Genomic DNA, 15,834 nt, shown 5'->3' on the forward strand with positions numbered 1-15,834 from the left:
CTGCCAACAGCACCTGGGTCCTTGCTGCCTGGCCACACTCCTCTCTATATGGGCTGTCTTTTTATTCCTTACTATTTCAAACCCTTAGCGTTTCTACAAACTTGTGTCTCTACCATCTTCTGCCACCATAGCAGAAAAAGTAAACCTCCTGTTTCACAAAGAAAATATAAACCTATTATGAAAGCATTACTTGCACTGATGCCTGTCCTTTCCTCTGTCGTTATAATGAGCAGGTGTTTCTTCCTCTAAGGCCAGACCTTCAGCTGTATTTAAGATCCCATCCCTCTGGGACATCTCAACCCACTGCAAGGTGATTTTCACTCCCAACATATAATACAAATTGCTTTTGCAAATGACCCTCTTGTTTTTAAATCCAAATCATTTTGTCTACATATATCTTATTTCACTTCTCAGCAGAACGTGACACACTGCCTCTCTGAAATAATCTCTTCCTCTCATGATCACATTCATGTGGTTTCCTTAATTCTAGAGCTAACCTTGGGCTCCTTTATGAATTCTTTTCTGCCTTTACCTACAAAGTTGCTATTTCTTGTGGTTTTGTCTTCGGCTCTCCGTTCTTTTCATTCTCAACATGCTCCCAAAGCAAGCCCGTCCATTCCCAAGACTTCAATTTGGATCTGCAGTAGTTAATGTCCAAAGGGGTATCTCCACCTCAGATCTTTCACTTGATTTTCACTTACATTTTCAACTGTCTGGCACCTTAAACTGGAGATGTCCCAAATGAAACACTGAGCAGCTCCACTGCTCTCCATTCACTCTCCTTAATGAATACTGCTACTGGCTACCCAGTAAAGCTAGCAATGCTTGCGAGTCATTCTGGAAACTTCCTTCTCCCTTTACCTGCCTCCGACATCTAAACAAACCATCATAAAGTCCTGTTGAGTCTACCTCCCAAATAACTCTTCAGTTTATCCACTATCTTCCATCCCTGTGGAGGCCAATCAATCTGATGTGCACAGCAGCCGCACTTTTTTAAAATGCAATTCTGATCATGTTACCTTCAAGGCTTTTTCCCCATCCTTAGCATAATGCAATGTTCAAAACCTTCAATGTGCTTTTAAAATGTCCCTGCCACAAGAACACTTTAAGCCCATGAAATATGTTTTTTTTCCTCCCAGCTTCTATACATACGGATGTCTTCCTGAACCACTCATCCCTATGCCTTCCATTGGGCTATTTCCTACTCATCACTTAGTCAAACAGTTCTTGATTGTCTTCCATATGCCTAGCATGGTGATTTGAACAGAATGAATATTTGTATAATAACCTTAATAGCATACATTTATTGAGTATTTGCTGTGTGGAACGTTAAGCACATTCTTTATTACTTCTCACATCAATCCTATGAGGTAGAGATTAAGCTGTCTCACTGATTAGGAATCTGCAGCAAAGTATATTTAAAAAAATGCTCAAGGTCAAGAGTTAGGAATAGACAGAACTGGGATTGAAATCCAGGCAGTACAGCTCCAGAGGCCATTCTTTTAACCACGACACCACCATACCCCAAAAATATCTGCTGGATAACAGGTATCCAACTATTCCAGTAGAAACAAAAAGCACACGTACAGAATTTTGATCACTATGTTGACTTATATTCTAGGTCAATTTTTCTGAGATTAATATTTGTTTAAATAGAAAATATTCCCACATACTCTAGACACCTGTGGTTCCCAATAACCTAATCAATTTCATTAGAATTTCTTAAGAAGCACATTTCAAACTGATTCCTTGACTATATTCCAGACTTCTTGAATTTGGATCTCTACATGTGGGAATCAGGAATAGGTATTTTCAATGAGCCTATTAGGTGTTGTTGATGTATAGGCAAATACACAAAAAGTTCTGGGTTTCTTGAATATACTGTATCAAAGTATAAGAAATATATAACTATAAAATAAACATACAGGAAAGCCAATTCTATTTTCTATATACCAAGTTTAAGCTGTCAACTCTTGAATTTTACCTTTAATTCCTGTTGTGATGTGAGGGAAGAAGAGGTCACCAGCATCCTTGTTAAGTTCTGAATTTTCTCAATCTGCACTTTTTGAAGCAAATCTTTTTCTTCCAAAAGTTGGGCCAATTGGTCTTTTTCCATTGCCTGGGCCCGAGTCTCTAAAGAAACCTACAGAATGTACTATTTGGTTATATTAATAATAAATATGGCTAGCTTTTAAAACCTTGAAAGTATCTTAAAAGAATAGAATATAAAATTTTGTGAGCCATGAAAATTTTAATGTTACTGATATAAAATACCCTACCTGCAGAACACCAATATGCAGTTACAATAATTTCTCAATCTTATAAGTAAAATATACAGTTCTTTTCATGTGCATCATACTTCATATGCCATGTATAAGATTATGACAATGCTGTTAGAACAATAATATTAATTGCCTAAAAAGATATAATAGGCAGAGAAGTCAGAAAAGCAGAGACCTGAATACCTACAGCAAAGGAAGAGATGTTCTTATAAGACTACTATATAATATTTTAGCTCATTTTTAAAAAGATCACTAGGGGACCATAATGATGAAAACAAACACATTATAATGACAAGTGTTCATGCCATTCATTACAGTGCTACTGCGGGGTTAGAAGAGGAATTCAGGATAATGTGACACCACAGAAAGTAGTTTTAAGTAACCATATACAGTCTCCCTTTGTAACTTAATTCCCTATATTTGTTAAAAAGCATCTTTACTTGGCCCATTTAAAAATCTCAAATTTTGCCCTTTGGAAATGAAAAATGAAATTTTAAAGAACTTCAAGAAACCAAATCTTTCAGTTTATACTTAAACTAAATTTTTTGAGTTGATTTCACCTCAGTTGAAAATGTTTTAAAGTTAGGCTGCATAATTCAGATGTTAATGATTTAAGAGTCTCTGAGCATTAAGGCAGATTTCCGTTCCATTCTTTCCTGAAAGACAGGTTTCATACATACCTCCTCCAGCTGTTTTTTAAGATCCATGATTTCCTTCCTATATCTTTTCAGGAGAGCTTCATCACTGGATACCTCATTAACATAAGGAGTGTTCTTCATATATTTAGCAGTACTGGCAAACTGGAAAAAAACCACATGAGTGTTAAATGCTTGACACTAAAAAGTTTATTTCAGTCAACGTTTAGGTTTCTTGTAATTAAGTTTTGTAGAGAAAAATCAATGCTCTTTCCAGGTGGCTTAATACTTTTGAATACAAAGGGCATTCTATGTTCCTGCAGCGATGCCTGTAACTTACCCTGGCTGTTAGTCTGCAGGAGAGTGAAAGAATATCCAAAAGCCAGGTGCTGAAAGAACACTAACAAACAAGGGCTTACTAGAATCCCAACTACCCCTCCAAGTCCAGTGCAAATGCTCCCTCTACCTGAAGCTTTGCTTCCAGTCAAAACCATCTGTCCTTCCTTTGAACTCTATCCTACTTATTAGCCATGTAACTATTAATCCAAAGCAATCATGTTGGAAGACAGTCTAAACTTTCCTATGAGATGATAAATTCTGTGGAGCCAGGGACTCTATTTTTTGTTTTTGTTTTTGACAGTACCCTGATCAACTGCTCAATAGCTATTTAAAGTAATGTTTCTTAGAGTATGAGTATCAGAAGTAATTTTAAGTGAGAACATGAAGGTGACCATTAAATATCACTGAATCCTGAATTGAGAAAGCTACTCTATTGACATTTCTTATTTTTCCTTTTTAAAAATCAAACAGGGCCCTGGCTGGTTTGGCTCAGCAGTTAGAGCGTCAGCCCGAGGACCAGACAGTGGTGGATTCAATTTCAGTCAAGGGGACGTATCTCGGTTGTGGTTATATCCACGGCCCTGGTAGGGGTCGTGTGGAAGGCAGCCAATTGATGCGTCTCTCTCACATCGATGTTTCTCTCTCTCTCTCTCTCTCTCTCTCTCTCTCTCTCTTCCTCCCTCCTTCCCACTCTATCTGAAAATCAATGAAAAAATATCTTCTGGTGAGGATTAACAAAGAAACAAACAAACAGAAAATGCAGGCCGTAAGCTTAGAGCCAAGGCAAGCAGCAATCACCGAGCAGGAATTTAAGAATATTGTTATGAAGACACCTTCCACTTGCTGCAAGTGATACTAGTTTTCATTTATGGGATTGATAAAAAGTTTTCATCTATAATAAATTAAGTAAAAAAGTGAGTTATTTAAAGAAAAATATGCTAATTTCAGAAAAAGTATTGGATGTGGCAAAAATGTGAAGGTGAGATATGAATGAAGTTTGAGAAAATTAAAAACTGCTACTTAGTAGACAACACATTAATTTTAACAGGTATGTTATGTCAATTTAAAAAAAACTACAGCTGCCTAGATGGTATGGCTCAGTATACTGAGAGTTGTCCATGGACTCAGAGGTCCTGGTTTGATTCCTGGTCAGGGCAAATGCCTGAGTTGTGGGGTCAATTCCCAGTAGGGGGCATGCAGGAGGCATCAGTTTCACACATTGATGTCTCTCTCTCCTTTCCTCTCTCTCTTAAAAACAAACAAAGTAAAAAACTACAGCTAATCTTAGTAGGTATTTTTTCCTTCTTCAAGATGATTTTGCCCCCATATTAAGTTGAGATAAGAAAAGAAAATTAAACTCACCTGGAGAGTACTAAGAGTTTCATCAAAAGACACTGGAGTAATTGTGCAGATAATACGTGTTTTGGCATTTCCTCCCAAGGAATTCTGGAGAATTCGTGTTAATTTGCTATCTCGATAATTTATGAAACCACTTAGTGAGAAAAGAGTTTGGGAATAAAAAGAGTAAGAATTTTTATATAACAAAAATGGTTGGTTTATTAATGTAGAACGTTAAATTAGCTACAGTTTTAAAATACATTCTTTACAGGTTAAAGGAAGCAGATCAAAATTACTAACTAAAAATATTTAAAACAAGAAGTAAATTTAGTTGGTCACAGTCATAGGTATAATAAGTCATGCATGCTCACAGAATCACAAAAGCCTTTAAATATATAGAGAAGGATTCACACTTTGGGGGGGGGGGGGTCACTGAACTAATACAATTTCAACCTAATGAAAAATGTAATCATTAATAGGTAAATGTACAATGAGATAAACTTACCCAACTTGTCCATCACTAAGTTTCTTGATCACTTGTCCCAAAATAAATAAACTTCTATTTATATTACAGCCTTCCTTGAGTCGCACACCTACATTAATTAAACAAATATGAAAACTAAAATTGATTTCTGTACTAGACGATGAACTTATTTACCAGTAAATTATAAGAGAAATTAGAAATTAAAGGGTCATATTCTAAAGTCTATGCTTTGGATTAGATCTGAGCCCACCTTTAATACCACTGGTAGAAGTAGCTCTCTCTCTCTCTCCCTATTCCTCTTACCAAGTAAATCAGCAAAACTGTCACCTGAGAACTAGCAAAAGGAAAAAGATGATTAAGAAAAGAATCAGGCCCTGGCCAGTTTGGCTCAGTGATTGGAGCATTGACTTGCAGACCAGAGAGTCCTGGGTTTGGTTCCCGCTAGGGGTGTGTACCAAAAAAAAAAAAAAGAATCAGGAGGAAGGAAAAGCCCATTCCCTAAAAAATCTTCTCTAACTCCTCCGTTCAACTCTATTTTTTCCAAACCTCCAAATATTAGCAACTATAGACTTACAACCAAATTAATTCCTATAGGCTCATAAACAAAAATTTTACATTTTAAAAATGTTAATATGCTCAAATGGCTCAAATATTAAAAAAAAAAAAAAAGTACACTGAAAAACCTCTCTCTTACTTTTATGTTTCATTCAGCCTGTTCCTGTCCCTGTACAAGGAAACCATTTTTATTAGTTTATCCTTCTAGAGATTTTTAGAAATACAAGTCCATTTATATTAATCCCCCCCCCTTTTTTACACAAATAGTAGCATACTAAATACACTATTTTTGCACTTTGCTTTTTTTTTACTTGGCAACATATATCAGTAATCATTGGTCAAATTGTTTTTTCTTTATTTAGAGAGGAAGGGAGAGGGAGAGATAAAAACATTGATAAGAGTGAACATCGACTGGCCACCTCCTGCATGCCCCCCACTGGGGACCGGGTCCACAACCTGGGCATGTGCCCTGATGGGGAACTGAACTGGCAACCTCTTGGTGCATGGGTCAACGCTCAACCACTGAGCCACACTGGCCAGGCTCATTCTTTTTTATTGCATAGAACTCCACTGTATGGATGTATCAGAATTTATTTACCCAGCACCCTGTTGAGGGACATAAAGGTTTTTGATCTATTATGTATTTAAAAAAAAAAAGAATACTGCAGCCCTGGCTGTTTTGCTCAGTGGTTAGAGCATTGACCCATGGACCAAAGGGTCGTGGGTTTGATTTCTGGTCAAGGGCACGTACCTGGGTTGCAGGTTCGAACCCTGACCCCAGTCGTGCAGGAAAATAACCAATTGATGGTTCTCTCTCTCTCTCACTTCAATGTTTCTCTCTCACTCCCTCCCTCCTTTCCAGTCTATCTAAAAATCAATAAAAAAAATATCCTTGGGTGAGGATTTAAAAAAAAAAATACTGCAGCAAATAATTTAGAATAGCTATTATTTCACAGGTGCATTATTCAGTTATGAGTGTAATATTGCTGCAAATAAGCCAACTTTTATTTGTTTCTTGCTTACAGGTCTGAGGATTCACTGGTTTGGTGGATCTAGGTCACCCTCAGCTGAGTGTCTCTGTCAGGCTGCAGAACATTAACATAGAGAGGCTTGACATCTTTATGATTTTGAACTGTCCCATCTAAGTATGTTTTTCAATTTGTTTAAGTATTTGGTTATATCATTCCAGTCTGTTTTAAAGTTTTCTTTATTTTGGTCTTGTAAAATTTTGTTAAGTTTCTTCCTAGGTATTACACCATTTAAGTCATTGTTGTAAATAAAGTTTTTTTGTACACTTAATAGTCTAACTGGTTGTTGTTTGTATAATGAGAGCTATTAATGTCAGCATATTAATTTGTACCCCACTACCTTTCCGGATTTCCTTACTGATTATGAAAATTTGGTTTTCATGGTACTCTCATGAGTTTTTCAGTTATACCATCCTATTAACTGCACAGTTTTGGTTTTTTAATTGATGCTATAGTAGCCTGAAGAAATCAGATATAGAAGCTGAGTTTTAAAGACTTTTATCATAAAATTATTATTGCCATTACTTTATTGGTTTCTAAAATGCACTTTGTATCGTGTTAAAGAACAGGAAAACATTCAGACCAACACTGCACGGGTTTTTATTACCTTCGGCACCTGTCTGCGCGGCTCTTTCACTGCCTGCAAGATCAACCAAATTCTGAAAGATGGAAATGAACCGTCAGGAAGGGTAACTTGAAATAATGGAATCCAAACAACTGAAAGAACATGTTTAATGAGTGGTTTATCTGAATCCTACCCCTGTACTCCTGTCTCTCTCCCCACTGCCTAGGCTTTACCTTTTCTGAGTCAAACAGGTCTCTATACTTTGTTCCTTGTCTATAATGTATGCATCCTCCATTATGCTGCCAGAAAGGTTCTCTATTTTCTACACAAAATTCAAAAGGTTACCATGGTGAATATGATTCATTACAATCTGGCACCTGCACTGCTCCAGCCTTTTGTCTACCCATTACTTACTCCTTACTATGTGGAACAGTACTCACCGCACCCTACACACCTCGTGCTCTTCTACACTTGCAAGTGTTCTCTTGTGCCACTCCCTTTTAGTTAGTTTGAAGGTTGTAATATGCCCTTACTCTTTATTCAGGACCAGAGGCAAATGTTACCTCGTCACTATAGCTTTGCCACCTTAATCCTTCATCCCCCACACCTTGAATGAATTGCTCTTTCAACTGTGTCCCCAGAGGTGTTTGTAGATATGACTTATTCTTATAGTGCTGAGTTAGTTATTTGTGTCTCTGAATACAATGTAGCATCTTTAAAAGCATGAGCTCCTCTTTCATTTCACAAATGTTGTTGGAAAGAAGTGACTGCCTGTCATGCTGCAGGCGGTATGTTACGTGCTAGGGATCCAGCAGTGAACTGGATAAATAAGGTCCCTCCTCTCACAGAGCTTATATTCTATATGGGGTGGGATGAGGAGAGGAGGAAGTTGGTAAGAAGAGAGAAACAGATAAACAGATAAAGAATATATCATGGTAAGTGTAATACAGATAATTTAAGAGAGCGCTAGAAGAGAAAACAGGAAGGGACAGAGAAGGTTCTTTGGATTGGGTGGTTAGGGTAGGCCTTCCATTAAGCGAAGATCAGAAATGACAGGAGAGCCAGCCATGCAAAGAACAAGGCAACCATACTCCACAATAAAGACTAGACAGTACATCCAGTCACAAAGCAGTAACGAGCTTAGTGCATTCAAAACATAGAAAGGGCAACATGGCAGAGTGAAGTAGAGATAGGACAAGATAGGGTAAGCAAGGGTAAGAACTCTGGATTTTCCACCTGCAATGGGAAACCATGAGAGGGCATTAAGCAAGAGTGACATGTCTTGATTTAACTTTCTGAAGGATCAACTGTGAACCCTAGGTGAAGAAAGAATTGGGGAGGGGCAAGCGTGTCAGCTGGGAGCCCAGTTAGGAGGCTGGTGCAGGAATCTGAGTGTGAGACCATGATGACTTGGGCTAGGCAGGTAGCAATGGAGACAGTAAGTAGCGGAGGGATGTCTTCCTTATTCTACTAATCTCAAGAGCCAAGTACTGTGCTCATAACATGGTAAAGCCTCAGTAAATATTCTTAATGCATTTAAAGTCCAAGATTTAAATTAATTCTCTGTGGAAACTTGCAGGAATGATAGGTAATTCTGTAGCCTTACTTTATAGTTCTATGTTAGATATTTCTTTCTCTAAAATACTCGGAGAAGTCTAATCTTTCTTGTAGACAGTCTACTACAGACAACCTAGATACATATTAACTGGGCAAAGCGGTGATGAAGGCAGCATGAATTAAGGTATAAAGATGGGAACGAGCATTAGAGTTCAAAGACATGAAGAGGCTGGAGAAATCTAAGTGAGGAGCTCATGTGAAGTAGAAGGAAGTAAAGCTAGATGGGTTAAGAGTGGCCAGATCTCGTCTAAGGAAGTGACACAACAAAAGCGGTGCTTAACAACATTCGAAATCTGCATAACAGACTGAAGAAAGGAAGATCAGAGTCTTGGAGGCCAGGTCCAGGAGAAGGATATAGTAATTCAAGAGAGATAAGAACCTAGATGAGTATGACACCCCCAATTCCAAAATTACTTTAACTCTTAAATGTGAATGAAAAAAAAAAAAAAGAAAGAAAACACTCCAAACAAAACCCAAACCCCCAAATTCTCCTTCATTACTGGTCATAAAAAGCCTCAAATCCTACAGTCCTAACGTCTAAATTTTAGGAGATGGAAGCATAATATAGTAGGAGGAAAGATGCTCTAAATTCTTCCTACATTTCAGCTAGTAATTTCATGCTACATATGACGCTAGTTAAACTACCAATTTATAGATGGTTCTAACTACTTATTTCAGTTTACAGTCCTTATGAAACCAAAAGCACTGCAGTTGGGTTAAATATTGCTTTGGCCTATATGCCACATTATCATGTTTCATCAATACTCACCAAGTGGGACACCTTGACCGATCCTTCACAATTAGAAGGCTCACCTTTCTCTCTACTTTCCAAAATCTAGGTGGAAAAGGCAACTCGTAAGAAAAATTAGTGCATTCTTAATCGGAAAGACCAAATAGAGAAAGAATTACCTACCATCCTAAAAATGGTATGAGAACGACTGCTTCTTTGATTCATTTTTGTAATTCCATAATGTCTGTTCTCTGTACAAAAAAAAAGTCATATTTCAGCAGTGTACATTAAATCCAAAGAAAAACATTAACTTTCCTTTTAGCTTAAAAGTGAAAATGTGATCTGAAACTTAAGTACATTCAACTGAATCGTTTTTACAAAGTTTTGAAGAAATAGAGTATAAAGTCTTACTTTCTCCCTTTCTGATCCACTTCAAAGCCATTTCTGATGTATATATAACTTCTTCTGTGAGGTCAGACACATACACATTCCTCTGAAACAAATTTAATTATGGGAAGAGTAAAGAAACAGAAGTCACTTAAAAGTTTGCATATCAAAAAGAAGGTGCAAACTATGATAGAATTCATTTTTAGAAGTTAAAAATGCAAACTGGAAACTGTAGTGTGAAAATAAGTAAACCTATAATATTTACAATTTATTCCTTATATCAAAGCACATCAAATTCTAACTGGAAAATTCCATCTTGCATTCTCTCTCTCTCTCCATATATATGTAAGTGCCTATATATATAAATATATATAAATATTTAGGCACTTACAACCAATATATTACAGCTGTCAATATTTAAAAACTACACATTCAGGGGTGGGCAAAAGGAGGTTTACAGTTGTGAGTATGCAAAACAGTTTACTCTTGTATTATTTATTAATTATTTTATTATCTGTATTACAACTATAAACCTACTTTTGCTCACCCCTGTATTGCTTAAAAGATGATCTCTATAAACACTTAAGAAAACAATAAACCACAAGTACAGGAGACACTTAAAAAACACAGAAATTAAAGGTAAATGTTCAAGAACAGTAATCCCAATAAGTCTCTTTTGAGCCACTTTGTTAACTCTGCTACTCACATTGAAGTCTTCCCGGATTATTAAAGGCTTCATTTTTCGAGTGTCACAAAGTAAGTCTGTAATGGTTTCATTGTATATCTCCATGTAAGACACACGTAAGAGAAATTCCCTATCAGGAAACTAGAAGAAAAACAGAAACATCAGGGATTATGGTTCTGTACTAACAATGACAAACATAAAAATATAAAAGCAAAAGCACTGTTTCAGAAAAGCAAAGTATCATAGAATTAGAAGAGAGTGTCTAGTCCAACTCTATAAGCTCAAAATAAAACCCTATCCACAGATGTGCAAAAAAGAACATTAAAAATTATTAAAATAATAATGAAAAACTAACTTAAGTACAATCAACTCTTAACTAATTAGGTTGCCTTATCTGGCCCTCTGCTACCCTTGTCTTTTATCTACATCTATTTTTTTACTGCTCCTTAATAATCACTGGTAGTTCAACAAAGGTAATGAGGAGCTAACCATTCTTGTTCCTCAATGCCCACTTTATGCTGTATTACTGTTTCAGGATTTAAGGCAAAAAAATGAAGAACTTTAAGCTCTGAAGTAAGTTTGAGGAGAAAAAAGTGACTCTATGCCATGCCTTTCTTCTCTCCCCATGGAAAATCAAGAGATAACTGTAAATCTACTTCCTTTAATCATTACAAGGGAACACTGAAGTTGCTATCCTATTATTACTTTTACTTCTACACACTAGAAATTTAGCTAAGTTATTTACCTTCTCAATTTTTTGGAAAATGTCATGAATTGCCCTGGGTATTACTCCCAAATAATCTTCTGAACCCATCATAGTATATGTTTTTCCTGACGCAGTCTGCCCATAGGCAAATATAGTACCTGCAAAAACAAAACACACACACATACAAAGATTAAAAATGAGATTATAATGCATAAAACTATCAATATTTGTTGACAGATATCCCAGACTAAAATGTTTCTGCAGTGAATACAAACCATTGTAGCCTTGTATGGCAGAATCTATGATCGGCACAGCTATTTCTTCATAAACATCTTTAGTGGTTTCAGCACTATGAAAGACACGATCTAAAATAAAAATACACATAAGGTAAACGAAAAAAACTGCGTTTTCATTTTGAATAAGTAGTTGCTCAAAAAAATAAACTGTCAGGATATGGTATAAAATATTTAAGACACAATATTTTCTTCAACTTTTTGGTCCTCACACCAACAAACCCCACACGTCTTCTATGCTATGTGCTTTCAAGAGGTAGTAGGGAATAGTGGCTGAATATGGAGTAAGGAATCAGACTGTCTGCAAATCCTGGCTCTGAGACTTACGACTGTGTGACTTTGGGCAAGGTGGTTGATGTCTCCGTGCCTCAGTTCCCTAATTTGTAAAATCAATACACTATATTATCTTCCTCACAGAATATTAGACATTTGGTTAATATTCAGGAAATGAGAACTGTTACTATTCTTTGAGAAATTTCAATGTTTATAACATATCTAGCAAGAAGACCTAGCTCAAATGCAATCAACAAATCAAACATCTGGAAGAAAAGTACTAGTAAAAGCCGAATTTAGAGGGAATGACCAGTTAGCTGGTTGCTAAAGGCTGGGCTTAGGATAGCATTTGCCCTTATGAATTCACTAGTCTAGGAAGTAGTTCTCTGCTTTTGTTAGAACATTAAAAAGAGGCCATTCTTGCATTGGTAGCCTCACATTAAAAAACTCACAAGAAAAGAATTTGTGAATCAGGAGGGAAATGTATTGACCTTTGATGAGAAATTTAGTGATCACACTTCTTGCACCACACACACATCTACCCTGTTGGCAGAACAATATGAAAAACCAATGTGCCATTTGAAGGCTGCTTAGGCATCATGATTTTGAGCAAGGAGAGATGGCAGGATCATTCAAATCTTAATGCCATCTGCTTCAGATAGGTGAATGAGTCAAAATCCTCAATAGCCATTTATGGCTACTGAGAACCTAGGGTACCTGAGTTGAAATGCTTGTTCATCCCTTACTTTTGGTTTTATAATATCTGGCACATACTGTTTTACCTTTCAAAAATTACAGTAGCCCTGGCTAGTGTGGCTCAGTTGGTTGGAGTGTCACCCTGCATACCAAAAGGTTGTAGGTTCGAGTCCCAGTTAGGCACATACAGAAGGCAACCAATCAATGTTCTCTCTCACATGGCTGCCATCCTCCCCCAATCAATAAGCATATCCTCGGGTGAGGATTAAACAAAAATAAACAAACAAACAAAGATTATGGTAATACCCTCAGACAATCCTTTATCAGGAACCATTTTCTCTACTCCACATCTTTGTTCCAGAACCTTTTATGTTGGCTTTCTATTTTAACAGCAATTTGACAACCTAATCACTCTTACTCCTAAGGTTGTTGAGAGGACCTCACTGTTGCTCTTTGGTGCCTAAGTGGCAGCATGGTTGTGTGGCTGGAACAGAGATCTGGAGTCTGACTTCCCCTGCTGGCTGTATGACTCCAGGCCTGTTTTAGTTTTGCTTTAAAACGAGAAGGTACTTATACATAGTACCTACTGCATAGGCTTCTTAGAAGATCAAATGAGTCAATACTATGAAGTGCTTAGAACAGTGTCTGGCACATTGGCACACTATATACATATTAAGTCAATACAACAAATCAGCCTACTCAAACTTTAGGGCCTTCAAGTCCCTATGTCCTAGCTAGGTTTCCCTCACCCTCACCCTGCAGGTCCCAGTTTAAGTGGTACCTTTTCAGACTAGTTAGATTCCCCCCTATAAACTCCCAGAAAGCTTGTCAACATAGAATTACTTGTTAAAAGAGTCTCTTCTTACCATATAATAAGCTCCACAAAAACAGGGGTGTGTCCCTGCTATATTCCAGCCAAGAAGGAATATCTTCACTATTTATTGTTTAAAGAGATTTCTTGAAATTAATTGTGGAAAAAATACTAAACTGAAAGATATTAAAGCTGACTTGATATTAAATGACATATTTTGGGCTTATGGAGTTTCAGGCCACAAATACACTAATGAATAAGATGAAAAATGATAGTTTTAGTCATAAGGCGGCACTCTGACTATAACTGTGTTTTAAATATCAAATTATTATTTTACTTATCATACATGAATAAACAATTTTTTAAGGTTTCCACTGAAGCAGTTAACAGAAGGCTTAGTCTCATCTTTAATGACAAAGCTAGTATTATTCATAAGCCTTGGTACCCTTACTAATAACAGAATAACAGGTTAAATAACTTTTTGATACTATTATAAACTTACCAAAACTGAAGGATTTACTCCCATCCACTTGATAAACAACATTATTGCCAGTTTTCCAATAAACTTGGGTAGCTTCTCCGAGGGCTTCTTCTCTAAAACAATAAGACACTGCATTTTACTATACCTGGTCGTTGAATTCATGTTATATGAAAGGTAACTTAAAATATTTCATCTTCTGGAGAATATTTTAAAAGATAGTAATGACTTATACCTATATCAGAGAAACAAGGAAAATCCACCTTTGGGGTCAACACTTTTAAACAGGGCTTCAGTAACCTCCCTCTCTTGGGAGTTTCTTTGTGAGGCTCTCACTCCCACTCTCTTACCCAGCTGGAAAGACATTCAAAATGCACTCTGCTTAGTCCCTCTCCCTTAAAACCTTTAAAAGTTATCTGAAGTCCTTAATATGGCACATGATACCTGGATCATGTTTATTTCTCTCTTCAACCTTATCTTCTAAATTCCTATATCTATCTACCCATCCATCCATCCATCCATCCTAACTCCTTACAAGTCAAAAACCTGAAGGTTCCCACAGGATAACAGACTCAATGCCCCTGTGCCTAGTTATACCCTGACTAACCTTTTCACTAAGTAAATGTTTTCATTCATGAAAAGAGTCAGAGTCAGGAGTTTCCTGACACTAGCCCTGCCTCTCCCCCAAACTGTCATCTCACTGAAGGACTAGGACTCCACTAAGCAAACACTCTCCACCTGCCTATCACACGTGTCAAGATGTATTGTAATTGTTTCTTTGTGGGGAGAAGGCCAGAGACCAGAGAAGCTAACAAACTTGATGACTTCCCCTCCCTGCTTTTCCTCTATAGCAGTCATGACTCCCTCACCGACATTTAACATTCTTTATTTTTTTACTCTATTTTCTGTTTTCCCCCGCCCCAATGTAAGATTCACAGGGCAACGATGGTAGTATCTGTTTAGTATAGTACACTATACTAAAAAAATCCATATTGATAAATATCAGTCATTCAATTTTCTGCATGTTGTGCTCAGTCATTGCCTGAAAGTGTTCAGTGCGCACTGAACACAACGCAAAAAAGACAGATTAGTCCTTGCTTTTAAGAGCCAAGAGGGAGAGAGAGGTAAGTGTAAAACGACCGAGGAGCCAGCAAGGCTCTTCCGCGCAGCTTCCCCCGGGGCCGGTGGCGCAGACGGGAAAAGCAGCGCAGGGCTGTCTTGAACGCCGGCGAGGCTGAGTTTTCTGGATTTAACAGAATCCGCAGCTGGAATGCATCTTTACGACCCTCTGGCCCTTCCCCGCTACTTGTCGGACGCGGGGACCCAGGCAAGGAGAGGGTGGGCGGGTCGAGGTGAGGGGATTAGCTACAGCCCGCGAATACACCCCCCGAGGACACCCACAGGCCAAGGGAGCGGGAGTTGGGGTGGGTGGAGACGGGCAAAGAGGCGGGAGGGGGGACGACACCTGCAATGATGTCAACATTAAGATTTTAAAAATTAAAATAAAAAGGAGGGTAAGCGTCCGAGTTACTAAGCAGCGGCTCCGGGAAGCAGCAGCTCCGGGAGGCCCGCTGGGTTAGCCCTGCGCCCTCCGGACGGGGCCGCGGAGGGGCCCGGGTCACGGTCCGGCCACCTACCTGCTGTTGAGCGGCCGGACCCGCACGCACACGGCGACCGCGCCTTCCTCCGCCATCCTGCCGGCTCGGATCTGGGACAGGCCAAGACCCTCCGCGGCCGGCGCTCCGGGCCCACCGCCCGCCCCGCCTTTGAGTTTAAATTTTCCCAAACGCCGCCGCTGATTGAGCGCGGCCGCGTGACGTCACGGGCCGTTCCACCCGCGGCGCGGCGCGGGGGCGCGAGGCCGGCGGCGCGTCCATGCGCGTGGGGGTGTAAAGGGCCTGAAGGAAGGTGGGGTGGGGGGCTCGCAGCGGG

At 38.5% G+C, this 15,834-nt stretch overlaps 1 protein-coding gene across 3 annotated transcripts in view; it reads right to left on the bottom strand.

Moving 5' to 3' along the window:
• The window catches only part of CENPE (centromere protein E), a 71,246-nt gene extending 55,615 nt beyond the window's left edge, over window positions 1-15,631 (bottom strand). For 2 of the 3 annotated variants that reach the window (XM_036269235.1, XM_036269245.1), the window contains exons 1-13: window positions 15,540-15,631; window positions 13,927-14,018; window positions 11,627-11,716; window positions 11,391-11,509; window positions 10,667-10,786; window positions 9,985-10,066; window positions 9,757-9,824; window positions 9,613-9,678; window positions 7,269-7,320; window positions 5,100-5,187; window positions 4,619-4,748; window positions 2,963-3,082; window positions 1,985-2,143 (exon numbers count right to left, since the gene is read on the bottom strand). In XM_036269235.1, coding sequence (XP_036125128.1) covers window positions 1,985-2,143; window positions 2,963-3,082; window positions 4,619-4,748; window positions 5,100-5,187; window positions 7,269-7,320; window positions 9,613-9,678; window positions 9,757-9,824; window positions 9,985-10,066; window positions 10,667-10,786; window positions 11,391-11,509; window positions 11,627-11,716; window positions 13,927-14,018; window positions 15,540-15,595 — 1,242 coding nt within the window. In that variant the 5' untranslated portion in view covers window positions 15,596-15,631. Of the gene's footprint in view, window positions 1-1,984; window positions 2,144-2,962; window positions 3,083-4,618; window positions 4,749-5,099; window positions 5,188-5,772; window positions 5,803-7,268; window positions 7,321-9,612; window positions 9,679-9,756; window positions 9,825-9,984; window positions 10,067-10,666; window positions 10,787-11,390; window positions 11,510-11,626; window positions 11,717-13,926; window positions 14,019-15,539 lie in introns of those variants that run through there. The other variant, XM_036269252.1, reaches the window with a different exon arrangement.
• Window positions 15,632-15,834: the final 203 nt, after the last annotated feature.

This window comes from Molossus molossus, unplaced genomic scaffold (genome assembly GCF_014108415.1).
Source record: "Molossus molossus isolate mMolMol1 unplaced genomic scaffold, mMolMol1.p scaffold_m16_p_1, whole genome shotgun sequence".
Taxonomy (NCBI): domain Eukaryota; kingdom Metazoa; phylum Chordata; class Mammalia; order Chiroptera; family Molossidae; genus Molossus; species Molossus molossus.